This window comes from Taeniopygia guttata, chromosome 4 (assembly GCF_048771995.1).
Source record: "Taeniopygia guttata chromosome 4, bTaeGut7.mat, whole genome shotgun sequence".
In the NCBI taxonomy this organism is placed as follows: Eukaryota; Metazoa; Chordata; class Aves; order Passeriformes; family Estrildidae; genus Taeniopygia; species Taeniopygia guttata.
Window position 1 is genome coordinate 62,943,287 of NC_133028.1, and position 21,855 is coordinate 62,965,141.

A 21,855-nucleotide genomic window follows, 5' to 3' on the forward strand; every position below is an offset into this window, starting at 1 on the left:
AAGATTACCGCCTGTAGCAACTCCCGTTGGAAATGTTGGCTGCTTGTCCTTTCCTACTGGAAATAATTTATAGGGTCCATATGGACCATAGAGGCATTTAATGGGGAGTTTAATTTCCTTGAGAAAGGTAGAAAAACTGTTTGGAGACAGTGCTGGGGATAGGAGGGAGCTGATTCTTCTGACCAGTTCTGTTCATTTGTGCCATTTGTGCCACACCAAAGGAATACTGGAGGTGGGGGGTCTTCTATGCCTTATTTTTGGGGAGGCAGGAGAATATCAGTTGTGGCTCTTGAGGTATCTTACAGTAGAAATTCTGCCCAGGAAGTTTGCCCAAGTATTTTTGCATGCAGTTCTTTCTAAATTAACTTATCTACCAAAAATAACTCACTGATAATTACAGCAGATATAATATATAGATATGTACATAGACAAATATAAGTTATAATCTCTGGGGTAAGTAATGTTAATACATTACTCCTTTTTTCTTTCCTCAGAAAAAAGAAAGCTTGACTTCCTTCTGGAGGCTTCTTGTGGTGAATTTGGAATGAAGTTTTGTATACTCTGGAAAATAAATTTTTTTGACTCCAAAGGCAATGCCTGGAGTCCTTTTGATATTAGCAAGCATCTATGGAGGATAATAATAAATTCATATGAACTGCTGGTGAGTATATTGAAACTGAGTTATCTCCCAAGGGCTTTTTAGTGAAAAATTTCACAAAGTGTGGTTTACCATTAAAAACTTTTAAAAATCACAGAGACACAAAGTTAAAGGTCTACCTATGTGTTATTTTTGTGCCTGCGACTTGGTCAGTTCTGCATCTAAAATCAGGTTCTCTTGAATACAGACTATGTGGTTGCAATTTATCTCTTGCTCTAATCCAGGACCCCTCCATCACCAGTGTTTTATTCCATACAGCAGTTGTTCTGCCTGCTTCCACATTGCAATTCCTTTACTTTATTACACTGAGTTTTCCAATCCTTCAGCAATCTCAGTTAGCCCAAACCTTGTTGTGGCTTTTTATTTCTTATTCTATCTGCATTAAATGTTGTAGTGGATGCAATTCTGTCTGTGATTTTCATGATGCCTGGGAAGACAAGTAGTGCCAGGCAGAGCTCCTATTCCCTGGATGTATGGAACAAGTCATACTTCCTGGTGTGCAGAAAGCAGCTCCAAACAGGGCTGAGGCTCCAGCAGGGCTGCCCCTGTGCTGCTGCTGCTATATCAAGCTTTGTCTGTGATGCACTCAGGGTGTTAGAGACTCTCATCCCTCTCTCCTGAGAGCTGCTGTTCTGGACTGTGTCATGCTTGACCACAGTGCCTGCATAGGTTGAAATTATATGTTTAAAAAGGAGGGAGAGAAATAAACATCTTGCTCAGCTAGGGATCATTTGAGTCCTGTTGGGGAGGAGCTATTTTAAAGCTCAGACTGAAAGATGGCTATTTTTGCCCTTCAGCCAGACAGACTCAGCTAATGGTCTATATTGTTCAAACTATTTTCTTGACCAAATTCTTAAAAAGAGGAATGAAAATGAGCAGGAAGAGTCCTTAAGCTAGCAAGAGGTAGACAGGGCTCACACCTGAAAAGATCTTATCTATACCCTTCTGTTCTTTGGGGCTGCAGAGTTGTGCTTTATTTTTATGGGTGTAGTGTGCATTTGCTTTAATAATGAGCCAAAGAAATGAAGTTCAGTGTGAGGATTTTAAGAGCAATTCTGCTGAAAACACATTGTGCAAGTTGTGCAATCTCCACGTGCCTCTCAAGAGCAGGCTGTTATTTCACTTAATCCTTTCAGCTGCACAGTATGGCTAGAGGCTTTCGGGGAAGTGTTACACAGCAGGGACTGCTCATTGTGGCTCATCTTCCTTGTTTCTGATGTTCTGCTAAGCACCTGCCTTAAAACTGCCTGTGTAGATGGGTTTAAATCCTAGGGTAGGGGAAAAACAAGTTTTATATTATGCATGGGTGCCATTTCACTGGATTTACAACCTGCCTGCCCTGTGAAGCGGCTCTGCAGCTGTTTGGGAGCACCATGAAGCAAGTATAAGTAGGGGGAAAAGCGAAGTCCATTTGTGATGGGGAATCTGATGTAAAAGGCATGTCAATACACACAAAGGAGTTTGTCAAGGCTGTTTATTTAGTGAGTGCTGCGATATTTGGTGATGACAGAAGGGCAATGAAGCTGGTGAAGGGTCTGGAGCACAAGTCTGTTGAGGAGTGGCTTAGGGAGCTGGGGGTGTTTAGCCTGGAGAAAAAGGAGGCTTAAGGAAAACCTAATCAGCCTCTACAACTGCCCGAAAGGAGAGTATAGCCAGGTGGGGGTCAGTCTCTTCTCCCCAGCAACCAGTGACAGGACAAGAAGATGCTGACTCCAGCTGCGCCAGGGGAGGTTTAGGTTGGAAATTAGGAAGAATTTCCTCACAAGAAAGGGTGGTTGGACATTGGACTGGACTGTCCAGGGAGATGGTGGAATCGCCATTACTGGAGATGTTTATGGAAAGAATGGGTGTGGCACTCAGTGCCATGGGCTGGTTGGCATGGTGGTGTTTGGTCGTGGGTTGGACTTGAGGGTTGCTGAGGTCTTTTCCAACCTAAGTGATTCTGTGACAAGCAGCTAAGCCTTGGTCCATAAGGAGAACTGTGAAACACTGTAACTAGTCTGTTCCTTGTTATTTCAGGAGCAGCATGGTCTGAGCCCTCTCCTGTCATGGTCCTGGTTCTGCTGCTGTTCCATATAGTGTGGGACTTTTTTCAGCTCTAATGCTGGGTGTATTTTCCTCAGGAATCAGAAAAATCCAAGTGTGATTTTGTACAGCTAAATATGCCTGTCCTGCTCCCGGGCCTCTCTTACCCTGCTTCCAAGTCAGCATTTCAGAGAGCTTCCTTCGTCCCTGGGAGCTTGGGAACAGCAGCTCTCAGGGCACTTTGGCTTGGCTGACAGCAACTGGGCATGAACCAGGAATCTGCTTTTAGGATTTTCAGGGCACAGAAGAGTTTCTGTACCTTCCTCATGGCATTGTGTCCCCAGTTTCTGGATGACTGCTCCCCTCTCCCCTCACGTTTTCCCCCTTGCTTCGTGCATCCTCAACTCTGCAACTCCCTCAAATAGAATAGAAATAGAAATACTGCCTCTGTGCAGCTGCCCCAAATAGAATAGAAATAGAAATACTCAAATAGAAATAAATACTGAGGAGAGTGTGTTATTTGTGCCAGCACAAAGGTTCAGGCTACTATCAAACCTGCCATCTGTGTGTGTGATGTCTCCCAGCCTCCCGAAAGACAAAAACGGGCCGTGGGTGGGTGGGTGTAATGTCTGTAATGTCTGTTGTTCAGCCAGCCAGGGGTTTAAAAATACCACTTGTGAATGACCTGATGAGAGTAGTTTTAGAAGGCAATCCACACCCGGCATGTTTCAGTTTTCTGATGGGAAAGATGTTTGAAGAGGTGTTTATATCAAAACAAAATTTACTAAACAAGAAGGGAACAGGACACTGAGGGGGGATAAATATCCGTGGTGGAGTGGCTGGTGGCTTTCACTGCAGTCCCAAATGCCTTTTTGGGGTCACTCAGGACACTGGATTTGTACCAGGGAGAGGGGAGAAAAGGGGCAATGAGATGGGTTAACTGGGAGGGCAATAAGGTATCCTGGGACCTTCTGTCAGGAAGAGAGGAGTGAGGAAAGAGGAGAGAGAAACACTCTTGCCATAAGGTGCCCCTCATCTCCTGCTCCCCAGCACTAGGGACACAGAAGGCATTTAACATGGACTCATTTCCTCTTTAGGCAAAGGTCTGGGTTTAGAGAAGGCTTGATGTAGTTAAGTGTCAGAATCTGAGGTATTGATGATTCCGAGTTTGTAAAAGGTCTCTGTCTTTCAGCCCCGTTGCCAAAGAAGAAGCCATAATTCATTGTGCTGTTTTCAAGGTTGTTTATTCTGTTTATCTCTAACATGTTCTGCTGCCCTGCCGCAGGTCTGTCCTGCAGGGCAGCGTGTGGGGCTCTGCCCCTCAGTGGGATGTTACAAACATTATATACCAAAAACTACCTGTGCTGTATTTACAATAATGTGCCAATATCTGTCACCTACGTTGAACAGTGTGTCCCCAGCCTAAACCAATAGAAAAATGCCAGCACTACAGTGAAACATGGAGGGCATGAAGAAGGAGGAAAAGGACAAGACACACCCAATTTCCTCCATCTTGTCCCCTTTGAACCCCTAATCTAGAATCCTAAAATTTTACTTTTGCACCCATGCCACGCTTAATTATTCCTTATATCAAACACTCAGAACTTGTAATTAATCCTGTAAGATTGAAAACTCTTTTCCATGGACAGAGATCACAGACAGTGTCTCTGGGGGCTCTGTCCAGGGGGGTTCCTGACCCCCTGCCAGGGTCCCAGGCCCTGCAGGGCAGCCAGAGGGAAGCCCTGGGTTCCCACAGTTAAACTAGTTTAAAGTTTGTGTCTGATCCTCAGTGAACTCCTTGGATTTTTATAGAGATCCATCTCGCCTCTTTTGTAGGAGTGCCAAATAACTTTTTGGTTGAAGACTTCCTGGATTATTCCAGATAATCATGTCTCATTATACTCTGGTATTCAAGATGTGCATCACGTAGTAAAACTTCAATTTCTATTTATTGAATTTTCTTATTATTTATTTTTATTTAAAGAACTTATTTTATTTCTTTGCCCTTGCTGAAACTTCTGGTAAATTAAGCAATGCAGTTACAAAAGTGTTCCCATTGTCTTTTGCCCAAATTAAGTGATAGTAAAGGTGTAGAGCATTCTTTTGATAGGCCTTTTTGGGGGGGTATATTTCTTTGAAAGGGTTTTTGACTTATTCTTTTAATCAAAGACTGGTTTTCATTTCCAAGCACCATTCTCTAGTGTTGTAGCAACAGCTTCCTGTCTATATGAGTTATGCTAATTTCAGTGCTGAAAAATCCAAAAATAGCTGAAGAGAGAGGAATCAAATTATAGTTTTGCCATGGGATGAGGTAGTGGGAAGGAAAAGCATGCTGTACCTTCTCTCTGTGTGGGCATGGGTGCCTGTCTCCCTGTGCTCAGAAGGAAGCAGGAACCAAACTGGGAGCAAGCAAAGCACTTGTGTGGAAGTACCACCTTGCAGAGATCCCTGGCTGTTGCCTGCTTTGCCCCAGAAATTAATCTCCTGTGGTCCACAGCCACTAAAGAACAGCCTGGCAGCAGCATCCCACATTGTGTAGAGCAAGATTTCCACAGCCACCATTTCAGGATCTATTTGTTACAGAAAAGAAAAGAAAGGATAATAATTTGGAATATTTCTACATGCAAAATTCTTAATAATGCTATATATTTTATAGTTTCTTTGTTATCCCCTAAAGGCAGAAGTTTCAGCCCAAGTTCTGGTGAGCTGTGCATCACTCTGGGGTCTGCAGTGCCCAGCCCATGCTCAACTCTTGCTCCCACGTGTCAGCCCCTCTGTGCTGCATCCCACACCTCCATCATGGAGCATTTCCCTGTGCTGCACCACTGGGATGGAATCATGGCCATTAATTAGCCTCTTGTTGGCTGTTGGGCTGTCCTGGTACCACGCAGCAAGGGCTGGGTTTGTAATGGGAAATGGCTTTTCTGGAAATGATTCCAAGCTGAGTGGGGTTTGATGACGCCTCTTTGAGCGCACTGTTTGCATTAATGCTCAGCCAGCTCATACTGGCTTTGTTTTGGGTTTTGGTTTCATTGAAAGGAAAAAAAAAAATGGGGAAGTGAATCAAACTGAAACCTTTATTCCAGTTATTTTTCAGTTGGTGGGAATGGAAAGATTTGAGCTTACCTACTGGAGCACATTAGTCATATGAAGAGATGATGGCTGTGGGCATGGGCAAGATTTGAATGTGGCCTGGGTAGTGAAGTGCTTAAGCCCACAGTGCTGAGAGGATTAGGGGTGAGAGGGATCAGCTTTTGTGATTCTGGCCTGATTTCTTCAATAAGGAGTGCCAAGACCCTGCTGAAGGTAAAAGGATGCCCTGGCACATAAGCTGGGGTGACGCTTCCAGGGATCCTCCTGCGATCCCGTGTAGTTGGGCAGACAAAGGAAGTCCTTTCATGGCTTTGCATCCCCATTTGAGTTGGTTCTGGAGAGGAGCTTGGTGGAAGACAGAGGTGGTGATGCCACTTCCTCGTAGAAAGCCACAAAGTGTACCATGTAATTACATCTGGGCAGAGCAGGGCTGCTCCCACAGCACAGTTACGTATGTGACTGGAGCAGGCAGTGCCGGAATTTGCAGACATGTCAGGAGTCAGAAATACTAGAAACCCTCAGGAAAGATTTTGTCAATAACTGAAGCCCTGAAGTTACTAAAAAAAGTTGGAAGGGAGCTTTGTGTTCCTGCTCCTGCTGTGGGACTGTGCAGGTAGGGGAACAAGCAGCACATGTTCTTGACCCTGCTTCCCCAGACAGCACCTCACTCTCATTTGTTTGCATCAGTCTTCCCTGCTTGCATATCAAACATATTTTTACATCTTTTTGCTTGTGACTGGTTATGCAAAATCAAATTCTGTGCATGAGGGTCAACGCTTATCCAGTATTCATTTCTTATAAGCTTTTTTTTTTTAAGATTCCTGCTTCTTATCTCCTGTGCAATAATTTTTTTGTGCATTCAGCATTCAGGAAAAATACATCAGTAATGAGAGAGTATTCCAGCAGGAATAGTGAAGAGAAACTAGACTGCGTCAAAAGGTATTGATTGGCATGTGCAATCACACATAGGCAGCTGCTTTGAGGTGTACCATTGAATTCTACTGGAAGTTTAATAGAGTGTGAATGAGTTGTGTAAGAATTCATCTGTCATTTACAATTGCTCATTTAAGGTAATTGGTATAAATTACAAAGAACAACTGGGGAGGGCAGGGGGAGTGGTTAGGAAGTTTTATTTATCAATAAATCAAACAAGGAAGAGTGTTAAAGTCATCATGGAAGAGTGAAGGCTGGATCCAGCCTTTATGACTGGTATCTGAATTGGGTAAATTGATTGATGAGGGAATAAGTTGAAGGTCTCATAAATGGAGGTCTTGAAAGCAATCAGCTTCAATTCCTACTGCAGTTCCTGTGAAAGTGGAGCAGAAATGCAGATCCTTGCCTCAGGATCTGGGGTGGCTGCTGCCAAGTGCCATGGTGATGTTCTTGAGCTGTATTTTAGGGTGCTGGCAGTCAGCTGTGCACAGCTTCCCTGGGAAGTGCACACCAGCATTTTGGCTGCTGGCTGAGTGCTTATACAGATTTGTCACCAACAATCTCACATACTGTTTTCAGGAAAACAACTTCCAGTAAGCGATTTCAGTTTTTTCTTTGTTGTCTGATATCCAGAACACTCTTATAGTGCTTAAGTTTGGCCTACCCCTCCCCCAGTATTTAAAGACCATTTTAGGAACCACAGAAAACCAAGAAACATCTCCTTGGATTTAATACTTTCTTGCTGAAAAGCAGTTTATCATAAGCATGTAGATTCCTGTAAGAGTACCTTCTATGGGATTTTTGTTGTATTGACCTTTGCATAATATGGAATATTGTGGAAGATGTGGTACAGCACTCACATACTAATAGTTAATAAAAAGTTAGATCGTGAACCAAATGAAAGTCACCAGATGTGTGATGTGGTGTGCTTTTATTTTCTGTAGTTGTATTGGCTGAGACTTCTCTGGCTTTGTGGGTTGTTTGGCATTGCTTGGGTTTTGGCAGTGAGGGGTTTCAGGTTAGTTTTACTTTTTGTTGGTGGGGTTTTTTTTGTGTTTGGTGGTTTTTGCCTTTTTTTTTTTTCTTTATGTTATTTTTAAAAAAAGTTATTAGGATTTTAAGGATTCAAATGTCCTTTGGAGGTATGAGCCAAATTGCTGATGATCTCTTGCTCAGAGCTGCACTGATGGTGTCAATTTTTCCAGGCTACCAGGGGACTGTGGTAGTGCTTCCTGCCCAGCTACACCGAGCAGCAATAAATTTAGCCCGAGTGAGCCATAATGACAGTACAGGAATCAGAGGAGTCCTGACCACTCCCCAGGAGGGTCTGGAACTCCATACAGACATATTCATCCCTCGAGCTGCCAGGCCTGTCCTGACTTCTCCACCCCCCCTGGGCAGCCTGTGCCTCCTCATTACCCATTTGCACTCCTGCAGTGCCTGTTTCATATAATAATTTCCACCAGTCATTTCCTTCTGGTGTTTTTTTTCCCCTCCAACAAGAAATCAGGGTGCTGTGACTCAGGAGACAGACACACACCTGACCTGCATAAACAGCACAACTGCCCCTATGTCACCCTGAGCAGTTCACTGATGTGAACTGCTGTATTTTCCTTCCTGAGACCACTGACACTATGCTGCTTTCCAGATCTTTGCAATTCCACTTGGATGGGAGCAGGCACAGGGTGGAAGCTGCAGAAAGCTTTTCGTATTAAGGCTGTGTTATTGTTCCACTTCCAGCTTGCAGCTGACAAATACTTACTGCTCCCACCTCCCAAGGGGCTGAATTGTGAGCAGGAAATGGTTGTAAAAGATATTGTACTCTGAATGAGATCTTAGGAGCTGTAATTACCCTCTAGTGTCTCCATGATTACTGCTGCCAGTGCTGAGCTATTGACAGCCCAGTGTCACTGGAGCTACCTGGTAGCTGTGCCAGCATCGTCAAAACAGGTTCCTGCTGTGAGGCAGAGCTGAGCATCTGTCCCTGCCCTTATTTTGGCTGAGGGTGGCCAGATGCAGCAGTGCCTGTATGTGGGAAGGTGTGTTGGATCTGACAGTGGCCAGCAGAAATGAGACATCCACATCTGATGAAGTCACAGCCTCAAATTAGTGAATTCAGCTAAGCTGATGGATGAATATAGATTTATAGGACCTGACAATCCAGTCACAGATATCTGGCAGAGATGGCACAAAGCACCTGTCCAGCCACGGGCTCCAGCTGCAGTAGGCATGATATGGATAGCAGTTATTGCTCCATGCACTTTGCTTTGGCTAAAGTGGCACAGGGCAGGTACAACACCCGTGAGCCTCTGTCCCCACAGACCATCGGGGCAATGTGCTGGCTTTGCTGGAGGTCATTGCTCAGAGTAGTATGGTAGAAAAATGCTATAAATAGACATGTATAGAGTGTGGGGCTGGCACAAGAGATGGGAAGTGAGAGATTTTGTGAGCTTGCCTTGCATAGATTTTGGGAAAGGGTATGGTGCATCTTGAGAGTAGGATAATGTCGGCACCTCTCTTCGACAGTGTCACAGAGACTTCAAACAGTCTTTGATGCCTGAAATAGGTGGCTGAAATAGAGCAAATGACTTTAAAGTGCCTTTTTTCTCTGGCTGTAGAAGAAACTCCATGGTGGACATGGAATAAGGTTAATGGTCCTACCTCTGTGTTGACAGGAGGCCAGGGGAAAGGGCTGTTGGTCTTGTGCAGAGGTCTAGCATTAGCAGGTGCCTTGTTTGTGTCTGTATTTCAGGGTCCCTGGACTCAGGCTCCTGTGAGATGCTCTTTTCCAGCAGGAAGAAGTAGCAAATTTTAGCAGATTAGAACAAATCAAGCCTGTGCATGCCTCTGTGCTGTGACAAACATGCTGGTAGTTCCATATCACAGCATTTGTAGCTGTGAGGCTTGCTCCCAGAAGGAGTTGGAATATCAGTATAGCTCTTCAAACACCTAAAATGTCATCATTAGCTCCTGGGCTATGTGTCATGTTAGCGCTGTGAATGGCAGACGATGTTTACTCGGGTAACAAAATGAAACTGTGTTATAACACCTGTCACCAGAAAGTGTGGGGGAAAGGGATTTGGATTTGGATCTGACCATAAGGTAGGAGCTAGTACTGAGTGTTTGGTTGAGTGCTGAGGATATGTGCCTTGAGTCCTGCTCTCATTCTAGTTTTTCCTGCTCCTGTCATTCATTGATCCTTTTCCTTTTGATACTGCTGTCAAAACCCTTACGTCTACTCAGAAGAGAACTGCACCAGCAACATTAATATTATTAAAATACCCTGGACTGGAAAAAAAGAAGAGGGAACAGTAGTTTTTTGAACACTAGTTCTTTATTTTTTGATGCTGAGCTGTCTAGATCAGCGGAGGAGAGCAGCTGTTATGTTCTTCCACCAGCTGGCTGGCTGTAATGCCAGTTTGTCTTTTGGCTTTGGTGTCTCTTATCCCTCCTGCTGTCTGCATTCATTTCTTTCCTCCTCATGAACACTACACAGTCCAGACTATCAAACACAGGAGTGATATTCCTGTGTCTTCTTACCATCCCTGCCAGTCTTCTAGTTTCTGACTTGGCCACATCCTCCCTGATAGTCTGAGGGTGCCAACTTTAGCCTGGCCAGACTTCCTTCATCTTCCTTCCAGGGACTGAGCATCTTGGCAAGGTAGGACTTGGGGAGATGGCCAGTGGCATTTAAAACACCCAACAGACAGCTGCTGCTCCCACCCTCAATCCATTTCTCACCTCTGATGTAACAACAATAATCCTTAATATTATTTTTCTTTATAAGGTTAATTGTAAGGTTGCAATATGTGAGCTGGGGTTTCCTTTCCTTGAAAAACACAGGCACATCTGCATGGGCAATCTGGCTAATGCTGTAGGATAGTCTCTGGAAGGGATTTGGGGCACAGACCTCACTGATGGACTCAGGGCTATTGGAGATGAGAGGGATGTGTGTCAGGTCATACTGTCAGTGAGAGCTGTTGGGTGTGCTGCTGCTGCAGGTGTTTCAAGGCCATTGCAAAGGAGGTAAGTGACCTTGGGGTAGTGGCTGGTGGGGCAATAAAAGAACCAGGCATGCAGAGCTTGGTGTTTATCTCTTGCTTGCACCACAGCACCTGGACATGAGGCAGCGCCAGATCTTTGGGGGCTAAGTTAAATGCAGGTTTGACATTACAAAAAAAAAAAAAAAAAAAAATAAAAAAAGACAAAACATGATAATTGTTCAAGGTTCTTAAAAAAGATTGGCAACATGAACTCATATCTGGCTGTGGACAGGGGTATAATTTTGACACAGGTCAAAAGGAAAATACATCCCACGGTATCAGTAGGGGTCAGGTGGGGACCTGTGCCATGGGAAGAAGAGGGAAAACATCTGCTGAAGGTATGGGCACAAGAATGAGTGGCTTGATGGTGACCATGTTGAGACCAAGGGGCTGTGGGGAAAGCAGTGGGGCCACAGTGGCACTGGAGCCTTCCTGCATGGGATACAGGAGGAAAGAGAAAAATTATACTCATCACATTCAGCACCTTGCAGTCCTCACAGGACAAACACACGTGGACTGTGAGCTGGTAATGAGGGGGGAACAGGAGGAGATTGTGAGGATGAAATTACACCCAGCAGCAAACTGACATGTGTGGTTTCACAAGATGCTCTGTCCAGCATGAGGCATGTCATCTGGATGCTGTTTTCTACAGCCTTAGCAAATTTAGATAACCTGCAGTCTACAGAGCCCTGGCTCAGTCCTGGCCCTGCCCAAGTTTCCTTCAGTCATTTATTTCACAGTGCCAGCATCTCCTGTGAATGCAGGCAAAGCTGTAGCCTTGTCCATGTCCCAGTGGCACATATTGTGGCCTGAGTTTTCCAGAGCAGAGGCTGCATCCCCTCCCTGTCCAGCAGCTGGAAGGAGCACTGGAATGCTACACTCAGTGCAGAGAGTGGAGTGCTCCCTACACACCTCCATTTAGTACTTCCCTTCTTCCTGGCACAAGTGCCTGTTTGGGCATGAAAAAAGACAAGCACTCTCTTTCTAGGATGGTTTTGTCCTCCTGCCCCTAGGTACAGGACAAGGCTGAGACCTGGCAGGGAAATGGTTCCTGTGGATTTCAGCACCCTGGCCCATGGCACAGGGCAAACTCTGCTGCCAAGGTTAGGTTGGAGGATGCCATCCCTGGGATGGGGTCCAATGCTTGGCGTGGGTGACGCTGTAGTTGTTTGTGTGTGTCATGGCGGGAAGTGTGTGAATGGGATAAATTTAGCAGTCAAAACACAGGGCCAGCACAGTCCGTCATTAACTGCCCTCCTGCCTCATCATCCTGCAACCACAAGGAGCTTTTTTGGGGCCGGCGTCCTGGCGGAGGCCAGGGGAAGCGTGGGAGGCCGGTTCCCGGTGACACCTCCAGGCACAGCAGCGCTGCCCGGAGGTGCCATTGGCTGCCCCCGGCCTGGGCTGGCACTGGCCAGCAGTTAAATGCCTGCCTGGCCACCCTGGGACACACAGCCTGCAGCATTCCAGCACAGGCAGCCAGTTCATCCCTTCCCCAGCACCACAGGAGACGCAGGCTTGCATCACACCTTGAGGTAAAGGTTTCTTTGGGTTGATCTGGCTTTGCCTGGAGGGAAAATGGCAATGTTTGGGAAAAGGGGAAAAGATTTCCTCACAGGTTTTGGTTGAAAGCAGGAGGCTGATCATCTGGGATGTAGGTGTTGCTTTGTCAGGGAAGAAATCAGAAGTGTGCTCATTTCAGCATCTTTTGGATTCAGGGTGATGTTCAAGTGTATCCCATAGGGATGAGGTGCTGGGCTGCTTAAAGAAAGTGCTTAGAAAATAAGAGCAGAGCTGGAGGAAAGCCCCCACTGCTTTATCTGCCTGCCAGGCAGCAGTGCTCTTTGGGTGCCCACCCAGAGGGCTCTGGAGATGCAGCTCTCAGTGGTGTTATCTCATTGGGATGCTCCACTTTGAAACATTGGGAGATTTTATGAGGCTGTGGGGACCACTCCAGGTGGGATGTGCAGCTCTGCAGCCCATGGTCTCACAGTGCTGCCCATCTCAGGTGCAGGGTCCTGTCACAACCACTGAGCTCAGCTGGGTGGTGACATTACTATGACCAGGGAGCCGGAAACTCAGGAGAGCTTTCCTGCTCCTTAATGATACTCAGACAAAAAAATCTGCCAGTACATGGCTCAGTATTTCAAATCCCAAACTAAAGGGAAGTTTCTGCACAGGAGGTGCCAGGAGGTGGCACAAGGACAAATCCCTGGCTTGTTTGATGACACGCCAAGCTGAGCACTGGGATTTGGGAGGGCTTTGTGGGGCCAAGTTCCAGCCAGAGGCACATGCAAAGGCTTTGCTCTAGCCTGCAAATATTTCATTCCTTGTTGCAGACACGGGTGCCACGACATGAGGGCTGTATTCCTGGTGCTGCTCCTCTGGGATGTGGCCTATGCTTACCCTGTAAGTACCCCCTGGACTGACACTCCCACCCCAAACCCCTTGGTTTTGCTCAGTCAAGGCACACTGATCACTGATCAAATGTCTCCTGGATGTGTTTAGGTGCCTGGCCATGAACCCACCCACCCCAGTGCCCTGCAGGAGGTAAGCCACAGGTGCCCCTGTCCCACAGGGAGCAGTCCCTCAGGGAGCAAGTCTGGGATAGGGAGCCAGCCCTGGGCAGGCATCCTTGTACCAGGAACCTGGGAGGGATCTGCTGCTTCTGTGGGTCTTTGAGCTTTGTCTGTCTGCTCAGTCTTTTCAAGCTGGGTTGGTTTCACCCTGTTTTGACTTGCCTCCCTGAAAAAGTTCCCAGTTCACCTGACACCTTTTCTGTGCTGGCCCCGAAAAAGCAGTTTCTGTGCTCTGAACTAGCCCAGCTTGGGCTTTTCTGGGCTGCCCTTTTGTTGATGGCAACCATTTTATTTTGTATCTGCAGAAATAACTAAAGGGCTGAGGTGCAAGAAATAGAAAACACCTGAGCTTTTGCTCAGGTTTGGGAATGAGGTCCTGCAGCAGCAGCAGCAGTAAACGTGCTGTGGTTGGTGTTTAATAAACCAAAAGCACCATGTCATGTTTTGCCTCCAGGATACCGCAAATGAAGATTACATTGGCAAGCTGGGCAACCACCTAGATGGTGGAGATGGCAGACACCCTCCTGCCAGTCCAGAGGCAGGGGAAAATACACTTGCCAGGGACCTGACGGGTGGGAATGCCGTGGATGAGCTCAGTGGCCAAGATGTGGGAGGCCGAGCTGGGCAGGCTCAGCATGTGAACCAGGACCACAAAGACGTGAGCGTCCGCAATGGGAATGACCTTGGTTTCCTGGTGAGTGAGTGAGTGGAGAGGAATGTTTTGTTCTGCCAGGAAAGCTCTCTTGGCCCCAAAGCTGGCATTGGTCAAGGCTGTGCTTGGCTTTGCATTCATCTGTTTGTCACCTCCGTAGGAGGTGGATGCACGTGACACTGATGATGCTGACAATGGAGACCACTACGGCACCAGCGCCAACAGGTTTCCCTCCCATGGCGGCGGGTTCCTGGACGAGGAGGATGACAGTGGGGATGACACCTTCGATGCCAATGGGGAAGAGGAGAGGGGTGAAGGCCCTACCTACGTGGCTGGTGCTGATGGGGCAGGGGAACACGAGCATGATGCTGGCCGTGGGGCTGGCATGGGGCATGGCGACAGCAGCAGCAGCAGCAGCAGTGAGAGCGTCGGGGCAGATCACCAGCGCTACAGGAGCTACAGCTTTGGCCATGCTTACAGGCACAGAAGGGCCAGCAGCAGCAGCCAGGAGGAGGAGAGCTATGACTTCCACGATGAAGCTATGCAGGGGGATGATCCCTCTGTCTTCGATGGCCCAGGCAGCAGCTACAGGATGCGCCACGCTGGCCCCCGTGCTCTGGGGAACAGCGGGGACAGTGCCCAGGGAGCTGGCTCCCACCACTGGGAGGAGGGTGACAGCAGGTCCCCTGAGGTGGAGGATGGTGACTCTGGAGAAGACAGCCCATCTGTGGAGAACAGCAGTCAGTCAGAAGAGCCTGTTGACAGCCAGTCAGAGGAAAAAAGCTCCAGCCACTCCAGGGAGGATGGGGATGGGGATGGGGATGGGGAGGATAGCCCCTCCAGGGAAGATGAGGACAGTGAGTCCAGGGAGAGCACTGCTGAGCAGTCAGATGAAGAGCTAGGGGAGACCCCGGAGGTGGTGAGAACCTTGAATGAGCACAGCAACAGTCAAACATGGGAACAGCCGGAAGACTGGGATTCTGCTGAGGACAGGAGTGTGCTGTCCACACCTGACAGTGAATCCAGGGAAGAAGAGGGTGAACTGAACAAGTCCAGGGAAGATGATGATGACACTGTGGAGGAGTCAGAGGAGGATGAGAATGACTCTGTGCCAAGCACATCAGCTGAGAGCCCAGAGTCACCAGAGGATGACAGCAGCCCAGAGGACAACACAGGTGAGAACAGCAGGTCCACAGAGAGCGACAACAGCGAGTCCCAGGAAGATGAGGATGACATGGAGAGCCACTCCCAGGAGGATACCACCCGTGAGTCCAGCAGCCACGGGGATGACAGCTCCATGCAGAGCCTGGAGAGTGGGGGCCGCAAGCAGCGGCTGGGCGCCCTCCGCCACAGACCTGCTGCTGACTATGATGACAATGACTGCCAGGACGGGTACTGACCTGTGCCCATGGCCTCGGCGGCATGGAGGGTGTGGGGGGAGGAGGGGTTAATTTATTTGCCATATAGCCTGAGTGACTTCTTCTCAAGAAGGTGCTGTGGTTAAAATAGAGTCGGGTTTGCCAGGACTAGGCCTGGGCATGCTACGCAGGAAGAGAAAGGGTTGCCAGGCACACGGAAAACACTGAACCACAGCAAGAAAAGGTATTTTCTGTATCAAACTGGAGAGCAGCTGAGGGCTGTGAATGCCAGCAGGGTGATGCTGCCCACTTGCCCCAGGGGCACAGTGGTGGCTTGGCACTCCTGGGCATGCTGGGCAGGTCCCTGTGTTCACCTCTTGTGTTTACCTAACACTGCCCTAAACACATCTGCCCAGACTGCAACTGGAGCTTTCCATTGACTCCATGTCCAGCACATAAAAAGAAAATGCTACAGCTGGTGTGCACACCTGGTGCATGGGCACAGCAGGGTGTGAAGTACCACTTCAGGATGGGATGTATGTAATATTTTTATTATTTTGTAAGAAATGTACAGAAAACATTATACTGTATCCTTTTTGCTCTTGTATTTCAAAGCTGAAATATACCCTGTTGATTTCTTTAATCACCATTAAAACCACCAAACTCCACTGTAGTGTGGTTTGAGGTGTTGCTGGTTTTTTTCTCCTGGGTGTGTCAGGGTCTGCAGTTTGGGGCCAGACCAGAAGGAGCGGGAAGTAAAGGGCAGGATATTTGTGTGGGGAGCCACAGCATGCCGGGAGGAGGGGGAAACCAAAAGCTGAGGGTGCTCCCACTCCCTTTATTTCCAGGTGCCCCGAAGGCGACACCTGCCCCTTGGTGAATCCACAGTGGGGTGGAAAGCCTGGCTGATTACCCCAGTGAGCTGGGCCTGAGGCTTTGCTATATTAGGGTCATCACCTCCTGCAACGTGACCAAGGGTTGTGCTGCTCTTCCTGAAGTGTTGGAGAGGTGTCTCAGGGCATGAGGACTCTTCTGATCCCTTGGCTCTGTGTGCCCATGGTGGCCCCTGGTACCAGGTTCCCTGCAGTAGAGAAGCAAGTGAGCAAGGTAAAGGTGTTACCATGTGTAAAGCCTGTTTTACTCTATGTGACACTTGGTTGGTTTTTCCCCTCCTATTAGCAAGTAAAAAACATGTTATTTAAAGTCACATTATTTTAAATGCCACCCAGGCCCTTCTTCCTTGTTCATGTGTGCAAGACAAGCAGTACAATGTGGGTTTTGATGCTGACAGGTGAAGCCTTGGGCTGTTGTGTCACTGTGCAGTTTCACAGCATGGAGTTGTGGTTCTGCAGGGGACAGTCCCCAAGGGGCCAGGGTGAGTGGGTACACTCCCTTCAACTTCCAAGTCTCAGAGGTGTCACTGCTGAGCACTGCATTACCAAATTCAAGAACCAGTAAAAAAATGAAATATTTTTCTGCTACTTATAGCAGAACCACACTTCATTTGTGGCCTCTTTCTACCACTGTGAAGGCTGAGAGCCGAACAGCTCCTGGTTCTTATGGAAATTATGTTTTAATTTTCACCCTGTATAAACCTTTTTCTGCTTCTGTATGAGATCAGCTCTGAAACTTGTGGCTTCCCCATGCTGCTGCCTTGGGAATGAGCCTCTTTCCTGACACTTCATCCCCCTAGTTCCCACCTCACTGTGAATACCTCAGCTATGGCATGGCTCTTATTTTTTTGGACCCCTCGCATCATTTGTGTGAATAGCTGGGGATACTGTGATGGAAGTGATGCCTATCCGGGTCATGGGCACCAAAATTCTGGGGTGCAGCCCCTCCACTGGGGTGAAAGCCAGCAAGTGTGGTTGTCTTGGGTTTGGCTGCAGCCAAAAGGGCTGGGTCACACCCCTGTGGCTGTGGTTTAAAGCAGTGGTGTGTTTGTTGCAGCGGGGCAGGCAGGACTGGGAGCGCTGCTGCTGCTCAGGCACTGGCCACACTCTGGTGCCGCCTGTGTCACAGGGCTGGGTCACATTCCGGGGCCATCGGAGGGGATGTTCGGTAGGACAGCTAGTTGGGGGTGGGGATGGAGTAGTGTTTTTTTAATTCCTCCAGGAAGAGGAGTGCAGCTCTGCAGCGAGCCCAGCCTGCGAGAAGGACAATCCAGACCTTTCAGGAGTGAGGTGAAGCTGCTTCTTGCAAATTTGTCCATGACCCTTTGTCCATCCTCATCCTTGTGGGAATGCCAGGGTGCACAGCAACCTGGCACAGCTGGGCAGGGGACTGTGTATCCCATCCTCCTCATCTCATGCATGGAGAGAAAAACCATATTGATCTGGGGTAAGCATGAGCGGGAGGCAAGAGTGCCTTGCAAACAGGGCCGAGGGTATCCGGCTGAGTGCTCCTGGGGACGTGCTGCCACTGCACTGGTGTCCTGGACAGCAACGCCCAAAACTTGCCTCCCGCTGGCTGGCTGCTCCCCAAAAGCCAGGGAGCTGCTGCCAGAGCTGACTGCTGCCTGCCGGTCCTGCCAGGACAGCTTCCCACGGGACCATCCCTCCTGAGTAATGGCCTTCTCTGGGAGGGAGCCACTCGTGTTGGGATTTGCCCAGAACCTATCAAGGACCTCTGCCAGGTTTTGGGGGACACTGGTGGTATCGGACTATCCCTATCAAATGCTGTTCTTCTCTGTGTTGGAATCTGAGGTATTGATGATTCTGAGATTGTAGAAAGTCTCTGTCTTTCTGCCCCGTTGCCAAAGAAGAAGCCATAATTCGTCTGTGCTGGTTTCAAGGTTGTTTATTCTGTTTATCTCTAACATGTTCTGCTGCCCTGCCGCAGCTCTGTCCTGCAGGGCAGCGTGTGGGGCTCTGCCCCCAGTGGGATGTTACAAACATTATATACCAGAAACTACCTGTGCTATATTTACAATAATGTGCCAATATCTATCATCTACGTTGAACAGTGTGTCCCCAGCCTAAACCAATAGAAAAATGCCAACACTACAGTGAAACATGGAGGGCATGAAGAAGGAGAAAAAGGACAAGACACACCCAATTCCCTCCATCTTGTCCCCTTTGGACCCCTAATCTAGAAACCTAAAATTTTACTTTTGCACCTGTGCCACACTTAATTATTACTCATATCAAACACTCAGAGCTTGTAATTCATCCTGTAAGATTGATAACTCTTTTCCATGGACAGAGATCACAGACAGTGTCTCTGGGGGCTCTGTACAGGGGGATTCCTGACCCCCTTCCAGGGTCCCAGGCCCTCCAGGGCAGCCAGGGGGAAGCCCTGGATTCCCACACTCTGTATGAGCAGGGCCACCCTCCTTGATATCTGGAAGGGCTTGATGATGGGTAGGACTTCACAAGGTGAGGTTTTGGATGGACAGAGGGAGTGGGACCAAATATGCTCTCTGGAAGGATTTAAAGGCATTTTTAGGAGTTTATGTAGTTGATTTTTGTGCCACGTGTCTGTGCACTGTGAACATTGGAGGGGGAAACTCCTGCTCTCTGCTGTTGGGCTGGCAGGACAAGCAGCTGGGAAGGTCAGCCACAGGCTCTGACATCTCTGGAGATGTTCCTGCCTTCAGTTTCAGGATGATTATGTGATGAAGTTGTCAGATTCATTTTTCCCAATGGGTTAGGCAGGGATAAAAAATGCCCACGTCAATGTATGCTTTTATTATCCACCCACGTGACGTTCTTTGTGCATTGGGGGTGGCCTCCAGAGCTGAATGCAGCAATTTACCCAGAAATCAGCACTGGGTTTTAAAGCAAGTATTTTTGGACCCATTTGGGTTTTTGAAAACATGAGTTTGCATAATCTTAAAATAAAGGTTTCTTGTGTTGCTTTTTTTTTCTTTTTTTTTTTTTTTTGTCCTTTCTAAGAAGAAAAAATTCTATTTTTAATAAGTAGCTGGTGTGGCTGAAGTGGTGGGAGGCGGCAGTGCTGAGCCTGGCTGTGCCAGCTGAACTTGGGACAGCCACAACATACAAGCTGTACTTATTCAACCCTATTATTTTCCTGGACTTGGCGGGAGAAACACAGAGACCCCTGCACTTGCAGACCACCTCTCCATCCAGCAGTGGCTTTATTGAGAGTGCAGAAAAATTTCCTGAGCTTCCCATGGTGATCTGATTTCCACAGCTGGTTGCAGGGCTTTTCCTTGGCCAGTGTTTGTCTTTAGTGAAATGGGAATATCTGTGGAAGAAACAATGCTAAAGTCACAGAATGGTCTTGGTTGGAAGGAACCTTAAATGCCATCTCAAGCCAATCCCCCTTCCATGGGCAGGAACACTAGACCAGGTTTCTCAGAGCCCCATCCAACCTAGTCTTGAACACTTCCAGGGATGGGGCACCTCCTACTTCTCTGAGCAACCTGTTCCAGTGCCTCACCACTCTCACAGCAGAGAATTTCTTCCTAGTATTGAATCTAAACCTTCTCTCTCTCAGTTTGAAGTCATCCCCACCTTGTCTTGTCACTACATGCCCTTGTAAGAAACTGATCTTCCTCTTTCTTGTAGGCTCCCTAGAAGGTCTGATGGGATTGTCTCTTCTGTGCTCCCTGTGATGGAATTCTGCTGTGGGAACCAGTCCTTTCCAAGCACACACTGGGCTCAGGAGAGTTTGATTACATTTCTCTGCCCTTTTCAACGGGGAGGAAAAAACCTCTGACGAAATCACTGAGGCCATCAATCTGAACAAAAGAAATATCCCAGACGTGGGAAAACAGCCTTTGACCTCAGTGAAACCCCAAAATGTTACAAACCTTTTGAATGCTTGAAGGAAATTTTTCTTCCAGCTCCCTTTACTGCCATGCACTTTGATGGCAAGTAACTTTCCCATCTCTGGCTCAGCCATGTCTTGGGAGTTTTCTGGTTCTCCCAGCACTGCCCCAAGGAGATGGGCACCACAGGATGGTACAAGTAAAGTGTGTACTGCATCCCCCCAACTCACAATGGAAACCTTAAAGCTTCAGAGTGAGCAAGTGCTTTGCAGTTCAATTTTTTCCTGTTTCCTGAAATGCAAAGCTGCAAAGAGCTGTTGTATTTTAGCAGAAGGCATCAGGGGCAGCACCTGCACCTGGGGGGCTGAGGCAACACCTGCCCTTTCTGTCCTAGACCTGATCTTGTTTCACCTGCAGAGCAAAAAGTAGTTTAATGACAGTGCGAAAACTTTGCAAAGCCACCTTTTAAAAAACGGAAATGAGTGCCTGAGTGTTAAGGTACTTTTTGCAGAAGACACTTACTTCTCTATGTATTTAGGCCAGTTTGGATGGAACTTTGAGCAACTTGGTCTATGGGAGGTGTCCCTGCCCATGGCACGGGATTGGGACTAGATGAGATTTAAGGTCCCTTCCAATTCAAAGCCTTCTGTGATTCTGTGATATGTGGATACATACATCACTCTTCTGCAACTGATGTGCGTGCACAATAACAAATAACCAGTGCAAGAGCAGCAGCTCCTGCTGACACACGCAGCACACTCTGCTGCAAGTGGGGCCTTTTTAATGCCAGACTCAGGGGTTTTACCAAGCTAGAGCAATATGTGCCGTGGCAGGTAGGTAGGCAGCCATCACCAGTGCAGCACAGAAGTGTGCTTCCACACCATCCAGATGCCTGAGGGTCCAAGGACACAGATTTAATTTTGTTGGAGAGCTCAGTTCCTGAGCTGGGTGTGCAGGCAGTTGGTTGTTACTTCTGCAATGAACACAAGCTATCTTCCTGCTTGCCTCCTGAAAATAAGGCCTTTTGGGGGGTTTATTTGCCTTTTTCTCCTGAGGATGTGTTTGAGAGCTCTCACATGTGGATGGAGGCAGAGACATCTTGGGGGACCAGACCTGGTAACTTGCTCTAGCTGATGAGGAGTTTCTTGTCCCTGAAAAAAAGAAAAACAAACAAAAAACCAAACAGAGGAGATCTAATATACAGATATTGCTCAAACACGTGAGGGCCTGGGTGATTTGCTGGGTTTGGTTCCCAGAATTCAGGGTGTTTCAAAATGCTCACATTACAGAGCTACTCCTGGCCTGCATTTTGCCAGGAAATAGGGTTAATTTCCTTTTTCTGGTTTCTGTTCAGACAATAAGGAAAATCATGCAAAACATTCAGTTGCAGAGGGCAAATATATAAAAGTTATGTACTGATAATGGAGACTGATACAAGGTGCATTTTAGCTATTCTCTCCTCACACTTTTATTCTAAAATTGGACATTGGCAAAAGAATTATGAGCTGTGTGTGCAGCTGATACTGGTTTGCATTTGTGTTTGTGCTCTGAGAGGTAAGGGGAAAGAGAACCATTCCTTATTCTTGTGCTGTTGCTCCCTCTTCTTGCTCATCACTTCTCTCCCCAGCTGGTGACAGTGGCACACCCACTCCTGTCCCTGATAGTATGTAGGGAGAGCTGGAAGCCAGGTCAGTCTCTGCCTCAGGTGACCCCTATATGGGTTTTGGGGTGCCCTGGCCGCTGAGCTGCATGGCAGGGCTGCTCCTTTCCCTGGCTGCA

At 47.7% G+C, this 21,855-nt stretch overlaps 1 protein-coding gene across 1 annotated transcript; it reads left to right on the forward strand.

Moving 5' to 3' along the window:
* Positions 1–13,107: 13,107 nt before the first annotated feature.
* On the forward strand, positions 13,108–15,967 carry DMP1 (dentin matrix acidic phosphoprotein 1). Its single transcript, XM_041716076.2, has 3 exons — positions 13,108–13,161; positions 13,786–14,025; positions 14,144–15,967. The coding sequence occupies exons 1-3, from the start codon at positions 13,108–13,110 to the stop codon at positions 15,380–15,382; spliced, it is 1,533 nt and encodes a 510-aa protein (XP_041572010.2). The 3' UTR covers positions 15,383–15,967.
* Positions 15,968–21,855: the final 5,888 nt, after the last annotated feature.

Coding starts and splice junctions, on each gene's coding strand:
- DMP1 (XM_041716076.2), top strand. CDS start 13,108: ATGAGGGCTGTATTCCTGGTGCTGCTCCTCTGGGATGTGGCCTATGCT. Junction 13,162..13,785: donor ATGTGGCCTATGCTTACCCT/GTAAGTACCCCC, acceptor TTTTGCCTCCAG/GATACCGCAAATGAAGATTA. Junction 14,026..14,143: donor GGAATGACCTTGGTTTCCTG/GTGAGTGAGTGA, acceptor TCACCTCCGTAG/GAGGTGGATGCACGTGACAC.